This window comes from Diceros bicornis, chromosome 25, assembly GCF_020826845.1.
Source record: "Diceros bicornis minor isolate mBicDic1 chromosome 25, mDicBic1.mat.cur, whole genome shotgun sequence".
In the NCBI taxonomy this organism is placed as follows: domain Eukaryota; kingdom Metazoa; phylum Chordata; class Mammalia; order Perissodactyla; family Rhinocerotidae; genus Diceros; species Diceros bicornis.
The window spans coordinates 11,339,907-11,362,914 of record NC_080764.1 but is presented as its reverse complement, the minus strand read 5'-3'; the positions used below and the strand labels follow the sequence as shown (position 1 = coordinate 11,362,914).

The 23,008-nt window shown below is 42.0% G+C and overlaps 1 protein-coding gene across 3 annotated transcripts in view; it reads right to left on the bottom strand.

Annotated features, from left to right (window-relative positions):
* Positions 1 to 23,008, bottom strand: part of FAM227A (family with sequence similarity 227 member A) — a 96,276-nt gene that overhangs the window by 14,864 nt on the left and 58,404 nt on the right. The window contains exons 13-16 of one of the 3 annotated variants that reach the window (XM_058568359.1): positions 22,494 to 22,588; positions 12,119 to 12,276; positions 10,235 to 10,387; positions 2,768 to 2,859 (exon numbers count right to left, since the gene is read on the bottom strand). In XM_058568359.1, the coding sequence (XP_058424342.1) occupies positions 2,768 to 2,859; positions 10,235 to 10,387; positions 12,119 to 12,276; positions 22,494 to 22,588 (498 nt within the window). Of the gene's footprint in view, positions 1 to 2,767; positions 2,860 to 10,234; positions 10,459 to 12,118; positions 12,277 to 22,493; positions 22,589 to 23,008 lie in introns of all 3 variants that reach the window. The other 2 variants (XM_058568358.1, XM_058568357.1) reach the window with 2 other exon arrangements.

Genomic DNA, 23,008 nt, shown 5'->3' with positions numbered 1-23,008 from the left:
GAAGGACACTATTCTCCAGTCTGACAGAGCTTCCCAAGCCCAGTGAAACATATTAAGAAAAGACTTATGCTAAGGTACATAATCGTGAAACTTCAGAATACTAGGGATCAAGACAACATCCTAAAACCTTCCATAGGAAAAAAAAAGATGACGTACAAGGCCCATAGGAATCAGAATGGCATCAGACTTTTCAACGGCAAAACTAGAAGGTAGGAAAAAAATTTTTTTTTCAAAATTCTGTGGCAAATTGACTTATAATTTAGAATTTTATTCTCAGCAAAACACTTATCAAATACTAATCAAGAGCAAAGTCATTTTGGACATGTAAAGACTAAAAAAACTTCCCGTGTACATTTTCTTCAAGAGCTACTAGAAGATGTGCTCCAGCAAAATGAGGAAGTAAAACAAGAAAGAGAAAGACAAAGGATCTGGGAAATAGAGACTCCAACAAAGTAAAGTTGACAAAGGGAAGTCCTAGGATGATGGTGAAAAAAGCCCCAAGATGATAACTGCGAGCAGACCTAGAGCACACCATTCCAGATTAGAGGAGGATGAGGGCCTGAGAAGGAGAACCCCAAGAGTAAAAAAACAAGAAGAAATTAACAGAGTATATTCTCACTTTCAGGATCTTCTGCCACAACTTTTTCTTAACCCTTTGGAGTCTGCATCTGCTTGCAATGGAGAGACAAAGAACAAGCAGCAAACTGCATTTGTCCTTGTTATGATCACATTATCTAACAGAATATATTAATAGAATGTACATAGAATATATATGATATATTTGAGAATATGGAAAATAATGCTGCTTAGTTTTTGATAGCTCTTAGCAATCTGGAAAAAAATCATCAACAGATAATGTCTAAAATGAAAAAAATCAAGAAATACATATGTAAGCATATAATAATTTAGAATAGTGGATGTAGGGGCCGGCCCCATGGCTTAGCTGGCTTAGCAGTTAAGTGCGCACGCTCTGCTACTGGCGGCCCGGGTTCGGATCCCAGGCGTGCACCGACACACTGCTTGTCCTGCCATGCTGAGGCTGCGTCCCACATACAGCAATTAGAAGGATGTGCAACTATGATGTACAACTATCTACCGGGGCTTTGGGGAAAAAAAGGAAGAGGATTGGCAATAGATGTTAGCTCAGAGCCGGTCTTCCTCAGCAAAAAGAGGAGGATTAGCATGGATGTTAGCTCAGGGCTGATCTTCCTCACAAAAAAAAGAAAAAAAAAATCAGTGACATAAAAAAAAAAATAGTGGATGTAAATTCCAGAGTTGAAAATTGTAATTTCTGTAGAGTAGACTCTTGGATGGCTGCCTATGGGCTATAGGACAGCAGAATCCAGAAGGTGTGGCATGTGAGACCCCCTGATGCCCCTCCATACCCTCCTCAACTCTCCCTCACTCCCTGACCAGCCGGACCCAATGGAGGGCTGGTAACTTCTAGTTCTGCAAATTGGCTTGAGCTGCTCTCTGCTTAGAGTGCCAGCCCATTCTTCCCCTACCCCTTGCCTAGCACACAAAAAGAAGTGACCACTTCTTACTCTGTTCCCTTTTGAAGTCCTCTCTTAGGACCCATGCAACTTGTCGCATGTTATCTATTTACTGTGAGCCCTTTTTTTTTTTATAATTTTATTTATTTATTTATTTTTCCTCCAAAGCCCCGGTAGATAGTTGTATGTCATAGTTGCACATCCTTCTAGTTGCTGTATGTTGGACGCAGCCTCAGCATGGCCGGAGAAGTGGTGCGTCGGTGCGCGCCCGGGATTCGAACCCGGGCCGCCAGTAGCAGAGCGCGCGCACTTAACCGCTAAGCCACGGGCCCGGCCCTACTGTGAGCCCTTGAGGGCAGGAACTTTCTTTCTTTCTTTGTATCCTTAGTGCCTGGCATAGTAGGTCTTCAGTCCATGTTTACTTGGCATCTCTGTGCCTCAGTTTTCTATTGAGTAAAATGGGAGTGATGTTATCTAACAGAGTTTTGATGAGATATAAATAAAATAAAGTGGCCATGTTGTCTTTGTCTGATGGCATCTCACCCATTCTACCCCACGTCATTGACTGTGCCCTGCTCTCTAAGGCCACAGGGACACTCATAGATAATCACAGCACTGCTTCTTCCTGAACACAGTGTTGGTCCAGAGAGGATGGGGGGGGAGGCCGTGACCCAAGCAGAGCCATCAGAGACTTTTATGAGGCTTGGTTTATGGAGGCCGGAAGAGGGTCTCTCTCTCCTCTTAGGTCATGCACTATAAGGACATGGGCTTGGGGCTGTCTGTGGCCCTCTTTCTTTCTCTGAGGGCAGAGGCAGCTTGAAAAACATGCCAGCACACAGAGGGAAAGAGGGAAGAGAGAGAGAGAGAAAACCTGAAGACATCACTGAGCCTTTAGGTCTAACATGCCTGCAGCCAGCATGTCTGTGGCCTTCCTAGTTACTGAAGCCACTAGCTTTTCCTCCTGCTCAAGCTAGTTTGAGCTGGTTCCCTGGCACCTGCAACCAAAGAACTCTGACTCATACAGTTCAAAAGCATAAATGCTTGGCACAGAGGAAGTACAAAATCATTGGTAGCTCTTACTACTACCATTAATAATAAAAGTAAAATGAGAGTTGAGTGACTAACACAGAAAAGCGGGTGAACTTTTACATATTCTTTTCCATGTATTAAGAATTCTTACAGTGTTCACATTTCTACTTTCCCTATGGTCTTTGTTCAAACAAACCTTGCAAGAAACGCAATCTCCCTCTGATGGGTTCGTCTAGATTTCTTACCAGGGGATTCCTCCATGAAGTTTAAAGGTTGGATGAACATATGGTTTGCCTTTTTTTTATCTGCTGCTCTTTGATCGATATTCTTCACCTCCCTGTGGGGAAATCACAAAGACACACATGGAAAAAGACTCAAGAGTCAGTGTGGTCTTTTCACTCCTATCTCTATATGTAAAGAACAGCAAATATTTACAAATTCATTCACTACATCTGTCAAGAGCAACTCACTGAAGCAGAGAGCTAACTACACAGCAGCAACTCAGTCACTGAGGTCTTCCTGTGTGCCAGGGGTCATATCAGCCCTGGGGACACAGAGAGGAATAAGATGTGGTCCCTGAACTCAAGGAACAGATACAGTAGTCCCCCCGATCTGCGGTTTTGCAGTCTGCAGTTTCAGTTACCTGCCGTCAACCTGGGTCTGAAAATACTGAATGGAAAATTCCAAAAATAAACAATTCATAAGTCTTAAGTTGTATGCTGTCATGAGTAGCATGAAGAAATCTCGAGCCGTCCTGCTCTATCCTGCCTAGCACATAAATCATCCCTTTGTCCAGCTACCTGCCCATTAGCCACTTAGTATCCGTCTCAGTCAACAGATTGACTGTCGCAGTATCACAGTGCTTATGTTCAAGCAGCCCTTATTTTACTTAATAATGGCCCCAAAGCACAAGAGCAGTGACGCTGGCAATTTGGATATGCCAAAGAGAAGATGTAAAGTGTTTCCTTTAAGTGAAAAGGTGCAAGTTCTCAACTTAATAAGGAAAGAAAAAAAGTCATATGCTGAGGTTGCTAGGATCTACAGTAACTTTTATTATGGTATATTGCTATAATTGTTCTATTTTATTATTGGTTATTGTTGTTAATCTCTTACTGTGCCTAATTTATAAATTAAACTTTATCATAGGTATGTATGTATAAAAGAAAACATAGCATATATAGGGTTCAGTACCATCTGCCATTTCAGGCATTCACTGGGGGTCTTGGAACATATTCCCTGAGGATAAGGGGGGACTACTGTACTCAAATTAGGAAGACAGGTGAGGAAATTCATGATCTGAGAAAGCAGAAGTGTAAGCTTTGAGGGCAAGCTAAATTCAAGTTGGGCTCTGCCACTTGCTGTGTGACCTTGGGCAAATTACTTAACCTCTCCATGCCAGTGTACTCATCTCAACATGGAACTAATGGAATCTAGGGTACTGAGTTACCAAAGGTCAAGCGCTTAGCACAGTGCCAGGTACACAGGAGGTGCTCCGTAAATGTCAGCTGCTGCTGCTAGTGTTATTATAGGAGAAGGTTTTCAACGGAGTGCATTCAGATAAGCTTGGGGTACACAATGAGAATGCTGAACTGGGTAATACACCAGCTGACTTTGAAATGTGAGCAGACATTTACTTGAAGAAGCAGGTTACAGGCGTTCAAGGTAGACAAAATAGCAATGAATATATACTGGAGTGAATTAAGATGCTGTCATATGCTTCTCTGCTGCTGTAGGATAGATGGAGAAAGACTGGTATGAAAAAACTAGCATTGAATACTTGGCCTAAACCAGTGGTTATTCCAACAAGGGGGGTCTCTTCCCAAGTCAAAGGAAAAAATGTGTTGACACAACATTCTTACTTCTGGGATCTTCTGCCACAACTTTTTCTTAACCCTTTGGAACCAGCTTCTGCTTGCAGTGGAGAGACAAAGAGCAAGCAGCAAACTGCATTTGTCCTTGTTACGCTCACGTTTTCCAACAGAACAACTTGGATGTAATTCCTTGATAATATTTTCTATGTTACCATGTCTTGAGATGTTGAAGTCTAGACACGTCTTATGCTCACATTCTCCACTAGTAAAAGCGTTTCTAGCTTCAATGACAGAATCATCCGTTGAAACATTTCACAGAGCTCTGCCAAGAGCATTTTGAATTGTGGGAGCTCTGCTCCCAGAGGAGTGTGAGGATCAGGGCTCTGGACTCACAAGAAAACTGTTCTTCAGCAGCAACTGACCCTGCTCCTTCACGGCACAGTTCCAGCTGCGTGTGCAAACGAGGCTCTTCCCTCCCCGCACAGGGACCCCTGCAAAGAGCTGCTGGACTGCCTTGTCTAAGCGGGACTGCTCCAGGTCTCCCAGCTGCAAACTCGCTGGCTTCAAGTGCTTGTGCTGCTTTGGACCCCGCAGTTTTCATGGTATGGGGTCGCACGTACGAGCCGTCATTTACTGAGCCAGGCACGGAGGTAGGCATCTCCTTTCGCCCACACGACTCCTCCGTGAGTACTCCTATGAGTGTCCCTGTCACAAAGATGGTATCCAAGCCTCACAGGGGCTAGAGGATGGACCTAATTCACACACAGAGGGAGACAGGGCTGCAGATGGAGCTTTGCTCTGCCCAACGTCAAATCCAGTGCTCCTAACTGATGTGATCTCTTAGGGAGATAAGCAGTAACTGATGTCCAAAAGGAGTCTTAGCCCACCTACAAGCAACACTGCACACGGGCCTTTGTCACCTTTTGTTCTTGTTATGGCCATCATTAAAAAAAAAAACCAAAAAACTTAATATTTAAAATTTTAATCATATAAGAAAGCAAAGAAAATTGTATAATTAACACCATTTACTCATTATCCAGTTTCAACAGTTATCAACATAAGGTCAATCTTGATCCATCTCCTGCTCCCTTTGGCCCCCATGCCTACCCCAAATGGGTTATTTTAAAGCAAATCGTAGACACCTTGTCATTTCATCCGTAAACACTTCATTACATATCTCTTTAAGACATGACTCCTAAAAATAACGTAATTATACAACTATGATAACATTTAAAGAAAAGGAACACACCAATAAAAGGAATACCTTAATATCATCTAAAACCTAGTCAGTGTTCAAACTTCCCTGATTATCTCACAAATATCTTTTCATAGTTGGTTTGTTTAAATCAGGATCCAAACAATGTTTTGATTGATACGGCTCTTCAGTGACTTCTAAACAATAGCGCTTCTTCTCCCTCTTTTATTTTCCATGCTCTTAATGTGCTGAAGAAACCAGGCTATTTGTTCTATAGAATTTCCCATTCTGGATAGCCAGTTGCATCCCTGGAGTGCTTGACATGGTCGTCTAAGCTCTGTACGTCCTGTAAACTGGTAGATGTACATGCCCACCATTTTGAAAAGCTTATTGAAGTATAACAGAGATAGCAAAGAGTGCACAGACTCTAAGTGTACAGCTCAAGGAGTTCACGCACTGAGCACACCCACGTAACCAGCACCCAGATCAAGAAACAGATCATTGCCAGCTCCCCAGAAGCCCCCTTGAGCCCCTGCTCAGTCGTACCCTACTTCCTCAAGGGTAGCTCTGTCCTGACGTCTAACAGCACAGACGTGTTTTAAGGCTGTCATTTTTTTCTACAGACCGAACTTTGAGAATCACTTTATTAACAGAAAGCATGCTGAGCTTCTTGATATTACCTTATCCAACAAAAAGTGGATGTATTTAGCAATGTAATTGCTAACACATAATTACCAAGTTTCTTCTGACTTTAAAAACCTTTACTATAATTCACCTGATAAGGATGTCTTTATTAAACAAGGATGTCCTTAAATATTTCTGAAATATATACGCTGTAGACTTAATCTTGAACACTCTATACGAATTTAATATTACCCCTAAATTATTTTTGCCTTGTTAATGTCACAGCTAGGTGTGGCTATGGTGTTAAGTTCTGGCCAATCGGATGAAAATGAAAGACTTACTTGTGACTTCCAGGAGGAATGCATGTCTTTGGATGCATCTTTCTTCCTACTGGCTGGAATGTGAACCTCATGGCTGGAGCTTGAGCAGCCATCTTGGGCCATGAGACTAACTCATAGGCTGAGGATTATGGAGCAATAAAATAAAAGGAACTTGGGTCCCTGACATTGTGAACTGCCATATCTATTGGACCCCTTTTAAATGAGAGAAAGAGATTTGCATCTTGTTTTAGCCACTATTTGGAGTTCTTCTGTAACTTGAAGCCAAACCTAATTCTAACTAATACAATTACTTACTATGGACTTGGTCCTGTGAAAAGGCTTTACATGCCTTATTTTATTTGATCATTATAACCCTACAAAGTGGGAAATACGATCTTCATTTAATTAAAAAAACAAAACTGAAGCTCAGTAACCTATGTGACTGGTCCAATGTCACAGAGCCAGTGAGTAAAAAAAACTATATTCTCACCCTAGCCTCTGCCATTCCATGGATCCCGTCTTCAAGGATTGTTACAACTATTAAGAGAGACAGACATTACAAAACATAACGTGTTGTAAACAAAACATAATGCCTGGCGCATAGAAGGTGCTGAAAATATTTGTTGGGACAATGAATAAAGTACAGACACGTGCCACATAACGTTTTGGTCAACAACAGACCGCATATATGACAATGGTCCCACAAGATTAGTACCATAGAGCCTAGGTGTGTAGTAGGCTATACCATCCAGATTTGTGTAAGCACACTCTATGATGTTCACACAATGACGAAATCACCTACCGACGCGTTTCTCAGAACAAGTCCCCGTCATTAAGTGACGCACGACTATACAGAAGAAATAGAGCATAATGAACTACAGTAACAGAGGCAGAAGCACAGAGCCCTAAAGAGCGGTTCCTCTGTTCTCTCCCTTCCCCTATCCTGACGTTCTCCTCCTCCACTGGCATCTCCAATCTCTCCTCCTTCACACAGGCTTGGGTTTTCCACCTTATGCTTAAATAGCCCTCTTCCTCACCAACTAGTCTTGCCTTTTTGATACAGAATCTTGCTCCTTCTGCTTCCTAGTCATCCCATCCACCCATGGGGACTCACGCCTTCCCCTTAAGGTCCCAGGCTCAGGTGTCTGACTTCACTCTGTTGAAACTGTGCTCTACTGAATCACCAAACCTGTCTCAGCCTCATGCTTGCGTGTCTGGCACCCACACTGCTGATCACCGCTTCCCTAAGACCTTCCTTCTCGCAGCCTCGTAGCCAGCATCCTTTACGTACAGGCTCTCCCCCTTCCCTGCTGGCCACTCCTCTCTCTACCCTCCCCATACAGCTGTCCCCACAAGCTGTCCTTGACCTCAGCTTCCACAGCTGTAAAACGGGGACAAATTACAGTGTCTATTTATACACGCTATTTTATAACCTGATTTTTTTGGCCCAGTAGTACGCTGTGACCATCTTTCCTTACAAAATAAGAACAGATCGACATCACCATTTTTCTTGGCTGCAGAGTATGTGGACGTATGATAGTTTATTTAACCAATCATCTTTTGATGAACATTTAGGCTGGACTGCATTCCCGCGGTGGTGGTGGTGAACAGGTTTTGTGTGTGGGTGTGTTGTTTGTCAATGTCCCATAATATTTTAGAAATAACTTGATTGTATCACTTTGTATAACAAAGTATTTACCTGTGTTCATATTTTTCTTTCTCATATTATGGCTGATACGGAGAGCTGTCTAGCCAATAGCAACTCCCCACTTTCTCCCTTGCAAACTGAATCCAATTTTGTTTTGGATCAGTCCGGTCATGAAAATCTCATTGCCCTTTCTCAGACACTTCTCAAGCTTCCCTTGCAGCCAGGGTGGCCACATGAATGAGTTATGGGGCAGGCAGAGAAGACAGGAGAGAGAGACAAAGAGCGAAAAAAGCAGGTTAGCTCTTCTTTACAGAAAAATGCCAGCTAATAAATGTAGAAGTAATGGTAGTAGTAGAAAATCACCATTTTTCAACTCTAAATGTAATAATTGATTCAGGCAAAGCGCATCAATGGATGCTAAAAGCACTGGGTGAAGGTCTTGGGGAAGCATATTCACATAGTCTCAAAGGATCACACCACTTATTACTGACTCATTAGAAAGGCAAAAATGTAGTCTTACAATGGAGAGATCTAGCAGGAACCACCTTAATCAAGTAGCAGGGCAACCTGACATTAAGTGTCTCCTGATGGGGTGCAATGTGAATACACAACATCATCTATGAAGTATTTTTGGTGAAAAGATTTAACCTGAATCTAATCGAGCCTCTAGTATAGACACAATGTCCAGCTTATAAGAAATATAGGATATATTGGAACAAGTTAAATGATACCTGGAAGAAATAATCAGAAAAATCCAGAATGTGGCTTGAGCTTTTCAAAAAGCCCATGTCATAAAAAAAAATAATAATAATAATAATAATAATAAGGTTGAGGGGCAGGGCACTGTTATAGATTAAAAGACACCAGAGATAAGAACAAAATATAATTTCTGATCCCTGATTGGATCCTGGAGCAGCAAGCAAAACCAAAAAAGATACTTTGGACACCATTGTGTAAATCTGAATGAGACCTATTTATTAGAGAAAGAAGGAAAATGTGGCAAAATGTGAATAATTGGCAAATGCGGTAAGGGCATATCCTTTATTTTTTTTATAATTTTATTTATTTATTTATTTTTCCCCAAAGCCCCAGTAGATAGTTGTGTCATAGCTGCACATCCCTCTAGTTGCTGTATGTGGGACACGGCCTCAGCATGGCCGGAGAAGCGGTGCATTGATGCGCGCCCCGGATCCGAACCCGGGCCGCCAGCAGCGGAGCACGCGCACTTAACCGCTAAGCCACGGGGCCGGCCCAGGGCATATCCTTTAAACGTTAAACTGTACCATGCTTTAAACTTTTCTGAAAGGTCTGAAAATTTCCTAAATAAAATTAAAATATTGAAAAAGGGAGAAGGCACAGAAAAATATTCATAATATGCTGCTAAATGGGGAAAAAAAGTCTAAAAAACAGTTTGACAGTGTGACTTGACTACTTTTGTTTAGAGATACAGATATATGTGCCCAGGAAAAAAGACTGGAAGGATTTATAGAAAAATGTTGGCAATGTATACCTCTAGGTGCTTTTCCAGGTTTTGTTTTGTTTTGTTTTACTGAGCATAAATGTTTTCGTAGTTAGAAAAAATAACTTTTTAAAAAGAGATGTGGTCTCTGTCATTGCGGAGTTTACATTCTGATCACAAGAAAGCTGAAGGTGTTTAAGATTGTTACAGGGCCAAAAATTAAAATTATTGTCTTTTTTTACGGCTGAGTAGTATATTGGTGACAACCTGGATGGACCTTGAGGGTATTGTGCCAAGAAAAATGAGCCAGACAGAGATAGACAAGCACAGTACGATTTCACTCACACGTGGAAGATAAACACACACAGGGATAAGGAGAACAGATTAGTGGTTACCAGAGGGCAAGGGAGTGGGGAGAGGGCAAAGCCGGTAAAGGGGCACATGTGTATGGTGACAGATAAAAATTAGACTGTTGGGGGTGAGCACGATGCAGTCTACACAGAAACTGATAAAGAATAATGTACACCTGAAATTACACAATGTTATAAGCCAATATGACTTCAATAATTTTTAAAACAACAGAAAAAACATTATTGCGATGTGCTACAGCAGACAATGCCGAAGCAATGCCACTGCCCTAAAGCCCCTGAAATACCTGAGGAAGTTGTCCTGCAGTTCCTTCAGGTACTCATCAAAATACTTCCACTCAGTCCGGTGGAGCCGGTTCAACTGGCGGAGGTTGTCCCTGCGCTTCTTCATGTTGCTCAGGGTCAGGCTGATGATGTCGGCGTACGTCAGGCTGCACTCGGTGGCTTTCAGCGTCAAGGCAAACCCCACACTGGTGGTCGGTGTTGACTCAGCGTTATTAGTGGGATGCGCCTGGTGCGTGGGGAGGCGGGAGAGTGAGATTGCAGAATGGGACAATCACCTACGTTTCTGGGCGAGATAACTGAGATCTGAGCAGAAAGGACTCCTTCCGCTGACATGGCCTCCTTTGGAAAGAGGCTCTTCTCTCTGTGGCCGGGCCATGCCTCATCTTTTAATAAAGTCATTCTCTCCTGCTGACGGAAGGGCTAGGAAATGCTTTTAGACTGTCCTCTAAAATTCTTACTCTATTATCACAGTGGTGAATAGGAATGGGCTCCGCTTTCCTCTCCCCTCAGACCCAAGGCCTCATTCCCTATCTCAGTTTACATATGGAAAATTCTCTCTGCCTCTCCCACCCTCTCCACACCTTCTGGATCTGTCAGAATCTCAGCTATACTCGTCACGAGTTGTGGGACCTCAGACAAGCTATGCCATCCTCCAGGTCTCTATTTCCTTATCTATAAAAGAGATAATAATCTCTATCTAGATGATGTTAATAGTAATAATGATAGTTATTATTTATTTAGAACCAGCTGTATGCCATTTAATCCTGGTCACAACACTATTGGTTTGGTATAGCTATCCTTATTTTAGGAATGAGTTGATAAAGATATTGAGCTCAGAGGTTAGCTGTGCACGTGAGATCTTAAGGCCACTGGGCTGCTGAGCTGGGACTCAAATCCAGGGCTGTGTATCCCCAGCCCAGGCTCCTTCTACCACACTGCGCTGTCTTTACAGAACAATGAGGTGAAATAAGGGAAAGCATTTGATAAACAGTAAAGCACTATGAAATGTGAGTTGTTCTCTGCCTGTAGATATAAATAAGCTCATGGATACAATGCGCTATAGGGCAGGAGTTAGAAGTCCTGCCTAGTTCATTACAAAAGCTCTTCCCAAAGGGGAGCTATACGCAGACAGGTAACATTCAAGCGCTTGCTACCTGCCAGACACTGTGCTAAGCCTCTACCTGTATTGTGCCTGGACTCTGCATAACAGCACTATGAGGCAGGTACTGTTATCCCCATTTTATAGATGAAAAAAATGAGGCTCAGAGCGAAGCTGGAACTTGTCTAAGATCACTCAGCTGGTAAGTAGCGGAGCTGGTTCCTGAGTCCAGGTCTATTTGATTCCATGTTCTGACCCCTATGGTTAACTGCTAAGACTCAGGACACCATCATATGTCATATCTGTTTTCTTAAGATCTGAGCTTTTACCAAGTCTTTAGGATAAATGCCAATGGGCCCAGGAGTTTGCTGATGGGTCGGGGAGTGGGGTGTGTGTGAGTAGGAGTTAGAAGAAACACACACCTAGACAACAAAATTCCTGATCGATAGATACTCCAGGGTCAAGGAGCATCTGGGAGGCATTGTCAAGTTGCAAAGTGTGTTAGAGTACCTGATTAGCCCGTTCACTCTGGTAGATAGGAAGAGATTTTGCACACAGGGCAATTTGACTTGCCCAGGGGCCCACACAGCCAGCTCATGAGGCAGACTTGGGACTAAAATGAGCAAGATTCTGACCCCTAGGCTCATATCAATGGCCACCCTTGACAGACACCTACTATGTGCCAGGTGCTGTGCTACAGGCTGGATGCCTTCCCCCACCCGTGCTTCCGGGAAGAGGAAGCAGGGGCCTGGAGTAATATGTGCCCTGCCCATGATGGAAAGGATATGGCATGGCCTTGGTTTTTTCCCTCCTGACTATCAACACGTCTTCGCCGTGCTGCTGCAGAGCGGCGTGGTTGTGGAGGAAGTACACAATCAGAGGGCTCTTCCCATAAACGTTGAAGAGGTTTGAAGTCAGCTCAGGGTTTTTGCAGGCAGGGTAAGACTGAGTGGGAAAGGGAGAGAGAAAAAAATAAAGGATACTGTCACTTTTACAGCATGTATTAAGAAATGTAAAGGCACTCATGTCCCTTGATCTAGTAAGTCCAGTTTTAGGATGCTATCCTAAGGAAATTACCCCAAATAAAGAAAAAAGATTTAGGCACTAATATGTTTAGTGCTGAAATATTTACTATAGCAAAAGATTAGGATAACCTAAATGTTCAAGGAGAAAATATTGATATCTCTACCCAAAGGAATAGTATGCCACTATTAAAATGTTTGTAAAGAGTTGGTACTAAAGTATTGTTTCAGATATAATAGTAGATTAAACTACTCAGCCATAAAAAAACATGAAATCTTGCCATTTTGACAACATGGATGGACCTTGAGGGTATTCCGCTAAGCGAAATAAGTCAGAGGAAGAAACTCAAATACCGTATGATCTCACTCATAAATAGAAGATAAAAACAACCACAAACACACACATAGAGACAGAGATTGGACTGGTGGTTATCAGAGGGAAAGGGTGGAGGGAGGAGGGCAAAAGGGATGATTAAGCACACCTGTGTGGTGACGGATTGTAATTAGTCTTTGGGTGGTGAACATGATGTAATCTACACAGAAGTTGAAATATAATGATGTACACCTGAAATTTATATAATGTTACCTCAATAAAAAAAATTAAATAAATAAACAAAATAAAATTTGTCTAAAGTACTCAAAAAAAAAATGCCCACATTTCAAATCTTTCTGTTGCTGATGCCTGTAGCCAATAAAAAATACTCTGTTTCTTAAGCTTTAAAATGTTATGTATTGAAATTTTAACCTATAATGGCCAAGACTTGGATACTTGGATCAGCATCTCATTTAAAGAAACGAGATCCAAACAGAAATTCCAGGTCATACTTGGATCTCACTTAAACTGTAGAGAACATGTACTCTCAGTGAAGTTCTCTATTCTTCCCCAGTCTCTTGCATCCTAAAATAAAGCAGGTTTTCTGTTACAGACTGAAAAAAAAAACCCAGTAGATTAAAAAAATCAAGATATAAAATTGGGTAGATAATATATACTTTATTTGAAATAAATATAATTATATGAGATAAATCAGTAAAAAAAAAAAAAAAAAAAAAGATGAGAGACTGGAAGCACAGTTACCAAAATGTTAACAATTCATTCAGCAAATGTTTATTGGGTGACTAGGAGGTATACACACTGTTCTAGGCACTGGAGATTCAGCCAAGAACAAGACAAATTCCAGCCCTCGTGGAGCTTGCATTACACTGGAGAGAAAAATAAGAAACAAATCAACACATAAAAGATGAACCTGATATTATGGAATAATAAGTGCTTCCATGAGAATCAAGCAGGGCAAGGGGTGGAGGGTTGTGGGATGGGAGACTGGGGAGGAGAGGCATTTTTTCCAAGGGGGGGTCGGGGAGGGCTGCTCTGAGAAGAAGTGGTCCTGGCAGATCCAGAATGGTGGGAGGAAGATCTGTGTGATGTCCCAGGCAAAGTGGACAGCAAGTGCAAGACCCTGAGGCAGACAAGAGCTTGGCTTGGCCGAGGGACAGGAAAAAGGCTTGCGTGGCTCCGGCGGAGAATAAATGGCAAAGCTGAAGGGGCAGCAGGGGCTCGATAAGGAGTTAGGATATTTTCTAAGTGTGATAGAAGCCACTGGAAGGTTTTGAGGCGAGGTACAATATAATCTGATTAAGTTTTGCTACAGATCCTTCTACTGATGTGTAGAGAAATGACTGCAGTGGGTGGGAGCAGTTAGGAGGCCTCTGCAGCACCTGGGGGAGCTGATGGGGCTGGGACTGGGTAGTTGGGAGAGGGGTGAGAAGCGATCAAACTTGCAATATATGATGAAAGCAGAATTGGCAGAGTTTGCTGATGAACTTGATGTGGGTGTGAGAAAGAGAGGAGTCAAGGATGACTCCAAAGGTTTAGGTGTTAGTTCTCAGGTAGGAAGAGCTGGGAAGGAACACATTAGCAGGGCGGGAAAATCAAATGGTCTGTTTTGGACCTGCTATATTTGAGATGCTAACAGACAACCAAGAGGAAGTTGATCAGGAAAGAGAACAGGCTTGGGCCGAGAGTGATTTGTTTTCCTTCCTTATATTCCTCTGCCTTTTCCCAAAAGTATCAATAATGATTATGTACTACTTTTGTATTTTAAAAAACAATGCATTTTATTTGGAAGAAGCGATTATAATTTAACCAAACAAAAATTCTGTTTCACGCATAAAGGCTGCGAGAGCATCTAACCACAGTATTCTCTAATCCTCCCCATTTTAACTGCTTAATGAGATTTCTTCTATCCATAGCAGGGTCCCTCAACCTCGGCACTTGGACATTTTGGGCCAGATAATTCTTTGTTGTAGGGGGCTGTCCTTGGCATTGTAGGATGATGAGTAGCATCCCTGGTTTCTATTTGCTAGATGCTGGTAGTACTCCTCCCCCACCCTCCAGCTGTGATGGCCAGAAATGTCTCCAGACATGACCAAATGTCTCCTAGGGGGCAAAATCACCCCCAGCTGAGAACCACCATTCTATAGCAAGATCCCACTGGAATCACAGAAACTTGGGGTTAGTAGGGAACCTATAGATCACTGAATCCAATGATTCCTAAAACCCCATCTCCAAATGGAGGCCAGTCTGTGTTGACTGGTCTCCAGTGAAATGAGGGAAACAAGGAAAAATACACTGTCATAAATCTGACATAAAGTAAATTTATTCACTTCAAAGACTCTCCTTTATTCTGAGGCTGTCTTTTCCACTTTTTTATATTAATGACTTTTCTTTTATGAAATGATGGTGATGCCAGTTAGCAGTCATTTTTAAAAAATAAACTTATTTAATAAAAAAAAAGTTTTTCAAAGTCTGGAAAAGTCCAAAGTGGATCTAGGATCCACTAATCTAGTCCCACGTTTGTCCAAGAGTTGTTCTTTCGGCTGTCCATTATCCATTCTCCTTTCCTCACAGCCCCGATTCTTGTGTGTTTGGGGGAGTATACCTGCCCTCCACTGCATTCAGGCTTGAGGGGTCTTTAAATCAAATGTCTTGCTCCCTGACAAGGGCCACAGGAGGGGTCCTCAGAGGCCTTCACAGGCTCTGCATCCAGAGCTTCCTCTCACCCACCCAGTTAGAGCCAGAACACACAGAATAAGCCTAGTCAATCAGAACTTCTGCTCCTGGGGTTCTGAGTCTTGAGTGGGGAAAAATATAGACTCAATGCATGTGGAGGTTCACCCATTCCAGAGATGTCAACTTTAAGAAATAGTTTGAGGGTTGCAACTGCCTTGATTCTTCTCCTGGTCCCTGGACTGATTTTCAGACTTCCCAGCTAACCAATGTGCTCCAGTTTTTGCTCAAGTTGGCCAGAGGCAGATTTTCTTACCTGTAAGCAAAGAATCCCAAACAAGGAACACACTACCTTCTTAAACATCCAGCCCCATGGTTGGTAAGCATCTGATTTCTCTTCCTGGGTGGGAGGAAAGGGAGGGCCTTTGGGTACAAGGACTAGGCATAGGAGTAGGAAGGGCTGGTTCAAACCCTAGCACTGGGCAGAGATGGGCCAGTGGGCAAGAAGAGAGAAGTTCTGGAACGTCAGCTCCAAAGGGCAGGTGGAACGCAGAGTAGGAGCCAGAGTGAAGGGGTTGGCATGAGAGACCTGGCATGAGGAATGACTTGGTTTGAGAGCGAGAGCTGGAACAAGTACCAGCAGATGGTCTGCAGCAGAGTCAGAGGGTAAAGCTGCTTTAAAATGACAACTTGGACTCTTAGGAAGTTCCTTCTTACCCTAGATAAAAATCTGACTCTCTGTAATTCCAGCCTATCTTCCTCCAGAACCACGTGTTACATTACAGTCCTTAAATATTTGAGGAAAGCCCTCAGATCTTCTCTAAGTCTTGCCTTCTTCAATCTAAACATCTTGAGGCCTTCAATAATTCCTGGACATGATTTCCAGTCTGTTCTCTCCCTCTGGACACATGTTAGATGGGACCATCTGAAGTGGATCCATCCTCTTTCTTGTTCTGGGCCAATTGTACTTCTTTTTAAAAAGTTCTTTATTTTGACATGTACATCTTGTTTTTCTCCTATCTCTGAGAGTAAAAACCTTTATATTTTTCCAAAATAAATTCATGTTCATTGTGAAAAATTCATACAATGTAGAAATGTATAAAGTGAAAGATAAAAGTCTCCTTCATCCCCACTTGCATTTCCTAGAAATAAGTGCTGTTAACACTTTCCTGTGTATCCTTCCAAACCTTTTTATATGTACATACTGACTTTGTACCAAAAATATATTTCAAAAATAAAAATGGAATCATACTATATATAATGTTTTATTATTTTAATTTTGCACTCATCAGTATCGAAATACATTGCCTGTGACAGTCTCTTGATTTATTAACTTGAGACATTGTCGACTGACATTCTTTCATATTAGAAGGTACAAATCTGTCTCTGTTTTTAATAGCTATCGAGTATCCATATTACAGACATTTCATAATTTACCTATTTATCTATGGAAATTAAAGTTTTCTTCAATTTTTTTCTAGTACAGATTAATGCTGTAAGGGATGGTCATGTATCAACATGTCTACAGGATAGATTATCAGAAGTGGAATTGCCAGGTCATAGGTTTATGCCTTTAACATTTTACTAGGACACTCTAAATTCATGACAAAACATCTAAGAATGCTGGATAAATATTTTTAAAATCCTTTTGAATGAATGGAGGAGCTTACAAGCAAGTAAGGAAAATCCTTTGAGGCCTAGGGAGGTAAGGGAGCCCTGAAGTTGGATGCCCTGATTCAGAACATCCGAGGGAGGGGGAAATGACAGTGTCTTTGCTTGTTCCTGGTTAAGCCAAACACCTCCACTGCTCCACTGTTCTGTAGGTGTTTTGATGCTAATGTCTTTACCAAGTTACTGAGGTCTCTTTCTACTCCTAGTGTAGTGGGATGTAAAAAATTGTCTTAGCTTGTACCAGAATTAACCAAAGGGAGGGGACTCTTCTTACTCAGGAAAACACAGCGATAAGCCACTTGGTGAGAAGGTTAGAGCCAAAGGCAGAGTGAAAGCTATGCGGCTCTGCATTAGAAAAGAGTAGGAGTTCGGGATCAGGCAAAGAAAAGAGAGGAAAGTGGACAGGGCTGGAGAGGATGGTCCAGCAAATGGTGGGATGACTAAAGGATTTTTTGTGTGTGTGTGTGAGGAAGATTGGCCCTGAGCTAACATCTGCCAATCTTCCTCTTTTTTTTTTTTTGCTGAGGAAGACTGGCTGTGGGCTAACATCCATGTCCATCTTCTTCCACTTTATATGGGACGCCGCCACAGCATGGCTTGCCAAGCGGTGTGTCGGTACACGCCTGGGATCTGAACCGGCGAACCCTGGGCCGTCGCAGCTGAGCGTGTGCACTTAACCACTTGTGCCACCGGGCCTGCCCCGACTAAAGGATTTTTAAGAAGGGCAACTCATATTAAAGTTCTCTGCATTACAGTGACATGGTCTCCCTTTCTCCCATCTCTTTAAACTTAGTAAAATCTTCTATATACACAGTGTACACACAGGCCTTTTGTGAGCAGTTTTTGTGAAAATCAAGGGAAGAGGTGAGTTGTACATTTGGGATGCTGTGGTCTGTGCACAGCACATGTGGGACAGAAGAGGAGCTCAGTGCTAGAGAAAACATAAGTCCCCAGAGTTCACAGACATTTGGGGAGGGTACTAGGCTTCAAACAAATCATGTAACAAATGTTCGGACCAATCTAGCTAAATGCAAAGGAGTAGAGTGACCTCTGGGTTATGTGAGTAAAGTTTTTTACTGAGAATAGGTGATAATACAAAAATATTGGTACAAAAATTGGGAGAATGTTTCATAAAATCTTGGAGTGGCAAAGATCTTTCTTAGTAAAAAATGAAATCCAGAAGCCATAAAAGAGAAGACCAAGAAATATGACTATATAAAAATTAAAATTTTCTAGCATAAAATACCATAATTAAAATAAAAAGATTAAACAGGAAACATTTCTGCCAAACATATGACAAAGAATTGAGCCTCTACAAATTAATAATAAGCGAAAGACTAAGCAAGAACCTTAGAAATAGAAATATTTCTACTTAGAGAAAAATCAAAGGCAAAGGACATGAAGAGGCACTTCATAGAAATAGAAATTCCAAAGGATTATAAATACAGAAAAATAGATTTAACTTCACTCATAATTAAAGCATTAATATTGAAACAATAATAAAGTACCATTTCCCCCTCATCAAAATGGCAACAAATAATTTGATAATGCACAACATTGGCAAAGATAGCTGGAAAGTCTCTCATATGCTACTGGTGGGACTATAAATTGACACAACTACTTTGGAGAGCAATTTAAGATGTACATACTTTGATTTACAAAGTATTTCTTTTTTTTTTTTTTTTTGTGAGGAGGACCAGCCCTGAGCTAACATTCAATGCCAATCCTCCTCTTTTTTTGCTGAGGAAGACTGGCCTTGGGCTAACATCTGTGCCCATCTTCCTCCACTTTATATGGGACGCCGCCACAGCATGGCTTAACAAGCGGTGCATTGGTGTGCACCCGGGATCCGAACCGGCGAACCCCGGGCCTCCGCAGCAGAGCACGCGCACCCAACCGCTTGCGCCACCGGGCTGGCCCCTATAGAGTATTTCTGAAAAAGCAATTCTACTTCTAGGAATGCTTCCTACATGTGTACTTGTACATATGAGCCAAGAAACACACAAATACCAAGATCTTCAAGGCAGCAATGTTTATAACAGCAAAGAATGGAAGCACCTATACGCCCATCAAGAGGAAAATGGGTAATGAATTATGGAACACAGGTACAAATATGAAAACAGAATTTGATAGATCTCCATGTGCTCTCATATGGAACATTCTCTAAAATATACTGAGGTCAGTACAGAGTCTGATTTAGAGCATGGGATCTGGAGTCAGCTACTCAGGTTAAAATCCTGGCTCTACTCTTACAACTCAACAATAAAAAAGACAAACAACTCAACCTAAAATGGGCAACAGACTTGAATAGACATATCTGCAAAGAAAATATGTAACTGGGAAATAAGCACGTGAAAAGATGCTCAATATCATAAGTCATTAGGGAAATGAAAGTCAAAACCACAGTGAGGGGCCAGCCCTGGGGCACAGCGGTTAAGTGTGTGAGCTCTGCTGTGGTGGTCCGGGGTTCACAGGTTCGGATCCTGGATGCACACCGATGCACTGCTTGTCAGGCCATGCTATGGTGGCGTCTCATATAAAGTGGAGGAAGATAGGCACAGATGTTAGCCCAGGGCCAGTCTTCCTCAGCAAAAAGAGGAGGATTGGCATGGATATTAGCTCAGGGCTGATCTTCCTCACAAAAAAAAAAAAAAAACAATAAAAACCCCACAATGAGATATTACTTCACACCAACTAGGATAACTACAATAAAAAGAATGGACAATAAACGTTGGCCAGGATGTGGAGAAATTGGAACCCTCATACATTGCTGGTAGGAATGTAAAATGGTGCAGTCGCTGTGGAAAAGTTTGGCAGTTCCTCAAAAAGTTAGACATAGAGTTACCATGTGACCCAACAATGCCACTCCTAGGTATACACCCAAGAGACTAGAAAACATATGGACACACAAAAACTTGTACATGAATGTTCATAGAAACAGTATTATTCATAATAGCCAAAAGACGGAAACAACCCAAATGTCCATCAACTGGTGAATGGAAAACAAAATGTGACATATTCATATAATGGAATATTATTCAGCCATAAAAAGAAATGAAAAAAACTGATACATGCTACAACACGGATAAACCTTGAAAATATTATGCTAAGTGAAAGAAATCAGTCACAAAAGGCCACACATTGTTTGATTCCATTTATATGAAATGTCCAGAATAAGCAAATCCATAGAAACAGAAAGTAGATTAGCAGTTTCCAGAGGCTGGGGAGAGGGGACTCGGCAGTGACTGCTAATGAAATATGGGGTTTCTTTTTTGGCGTGATAAAAATGTTCTGGAATTAGAGAGTGATGATTACATACCTTGTGAATATACTAAAAACCATTGAATTGCACACTAAAATGCTGAATTTTATGGCATGTGAATTATAGCTTTAAAAAAATCTTTGCTCCACCACATACTAGCTATTTGATTTTGGGTGAGATACTTAATTTGAGCCTTAATCTGAGCCTTAGTTTCCTCATCTATAAAATGAGGATAATAAATAAAACCTACTTCTCTTCGGGTTATGTGAGGATTAAATGAATTAATATATATGATGTGTTTAGAACGATGTTTGGTATACAGGAAGCATTCAATAAGTGTTAGCTATAATATGTTAGGTTGAAAAAGCAAAGTGCAAAATAGTGTATATAATATTCCAATTTGTGTTAAGAAGAAAAAAAAAGGTTTATATTTCTTGACATCCATCAAACATTTCTAGAACGATATATGGGAAAACAGTGTTTCCCTCTGGGGAGGGGGCATAAGGTCTGGCATGGAAGAGAGATTAACTTTTTATTACATATCCTTTAATACTGTTTGATTTTATCATGGGCAAAGATTACTGTCTCAATAAAAACTATGGTATAAAAAAAAAAAAAAAGGAGGGGGCTGGCCGGCGGCATAGCGGTTAAGTGCGCACGCTCCGCTGCAGCGGCCCGGGGTTCGCAGGTTCGGATCCCGGGCGCACACTGACGCACCGCTTGTCAAGCCATGCTGTGGCGGCGTCCCATATAAAGTGGAGGAAGATGGGCACGGATATTAGTCCAGGGCCAGTCTTCCTCAGCAAAAAGAGGAGGATTGGTGACAGATGTTAGCTCAGGGCTGATCTTCCTCACACACACAAAAAAGGAAAAAGAATGGACAGCAGATTATATCAATCCTGTGCTTCTTACAGTGGTGGAATCACATGTGGGCTCTTCAGTCAGGAGCAATCAGCGGGGCCCCCATGAATAGCTTGCTGAGCCAGCTCTCCTAGGGGACTTCCCTTCCATTTGTCTCTGCCAGGCCACTGGCTCTCAGCTGCTTTCCATTCCTGTTAAAATCTGCCACCGTCCAGTCTAACTGCTGGGCTTCCCCTCCACCAAGACAGGTCACAGAGCAGGACACAATTGCTCATCTCCTGTCTTCTATCTCTAGAGCAACCCCACCAGCCCTGTCAGCAGTAAGGACCATAACACTGCCGGGCTTTATTTTTCCCCATTTTATAGAAGAAGGTCAGAAAAGGTAAACAACTTGCTCAAGCAACACAGCTGATGAGACACAGCACCAAGATTTGAACCCACGTCTGTCCATCTTTTCCACCACGCCCTGCTACTTCTCAAAAGTTTCACTGCTAAATGCTGAGGGGAAATATGCAGCAGTAATAAATACGGAGAAATGAAGAAGGTTCAAGAGATCTTCTACAATATTTGCTCTACTTGGCCCAGGGTCCTAAGGGCCTCTCCGCACTGCACAAGACTGAAGGTGCCACTGATGTAAACTATCATGCTTTGAGGTTTGTGCGGAAGAGCTGGGGGAGGGGAGGAGAAGAGGAGAGAACACACTAATCCAGTGCCTCTTGTGTCGTGCGGGCTGTGCTGTGGCAAAGCTCAGCGGCTAAGAGTTTGGGCTCAGAGTCAGACAGAGCTGCATGCAAGTCTTGGCTTTACCACTTATTTGCTTTGTGAATTTGGACAAATTAGTTACCTGCTCTGAGCATCGCTTTCCTCACTAAGAAACCGAAGAACAGCAGGAGTAATTATCTCACATCACTGTGACAGTGAAATAAAACATACTGCATGCACAGGTTCAGGGTATTGCCTAACATGCGGTAAGTGTTCATTATATGTTAATTATCATCACCACCTCAGGGGAGCCTCATAAGAACACTATGACCCAGGAATTATTGTCCCCATTTTATCGAGTAGGAAACTGAGACTCAGTGCTCTCTTTGTATTGCACCCAGGCTCCAGAGTTTCAAGCAAGTAATTTAAACCCCTGGAGAATCCAGACAAAATGCTCACTCATCTTGTGCCTATCTCAGCCAGGAATTACCCTTAGGAGATTTCCTGACTGTATCACCACAGTCTACAATCAGAAATACCCCAGTTTGTACCCTGACGTCTTCACAGAACTAGTTTCTAGCCAGATCTCCTAGCCCCTTTTAAATCATCTCTACTATTAAATTTCCAATCATGTGCTCACCGGCTTAGGAAGTATATTTTCATATTCTCTTGCTTCTGATATCCTCTTGACTTGTTGTGCAGCTTTCTTCAAGACCTGAGTCTGAAAATGATGCTCTGTCAATGCAATATTAGGAAAAAAATTATCATTGGAGATTGTCAGCTGTGATAAGATAGAAAGAGCAAACAGTAAATCTCAGCTTCCTGTTAGTGTGAAAATGCCTGGGTTATTCAGATCATCGGGAGATCATATGGGAGAAGCATATAATATGCTAAGAAGATCACTTGCATTTTAGCCAGATATATACACCTGTGGCCATACATTTGTCTATTTACTTATCTCTTTGTCTGTCCATTCATCCACTCAACAAACATTTACTGAGCATCTACTATGCGCTGGGCCCATGCTAGGTGCTGGAAGTAGACTATCTTCAAGGAACTCACAGCTTAGTGAGAAAAAAAGACATGCAAATAATAAGTGTAACACTAACTCAAGTGCTATGATAGAATTCTCTACAGATTACACTCTGGTCAGAA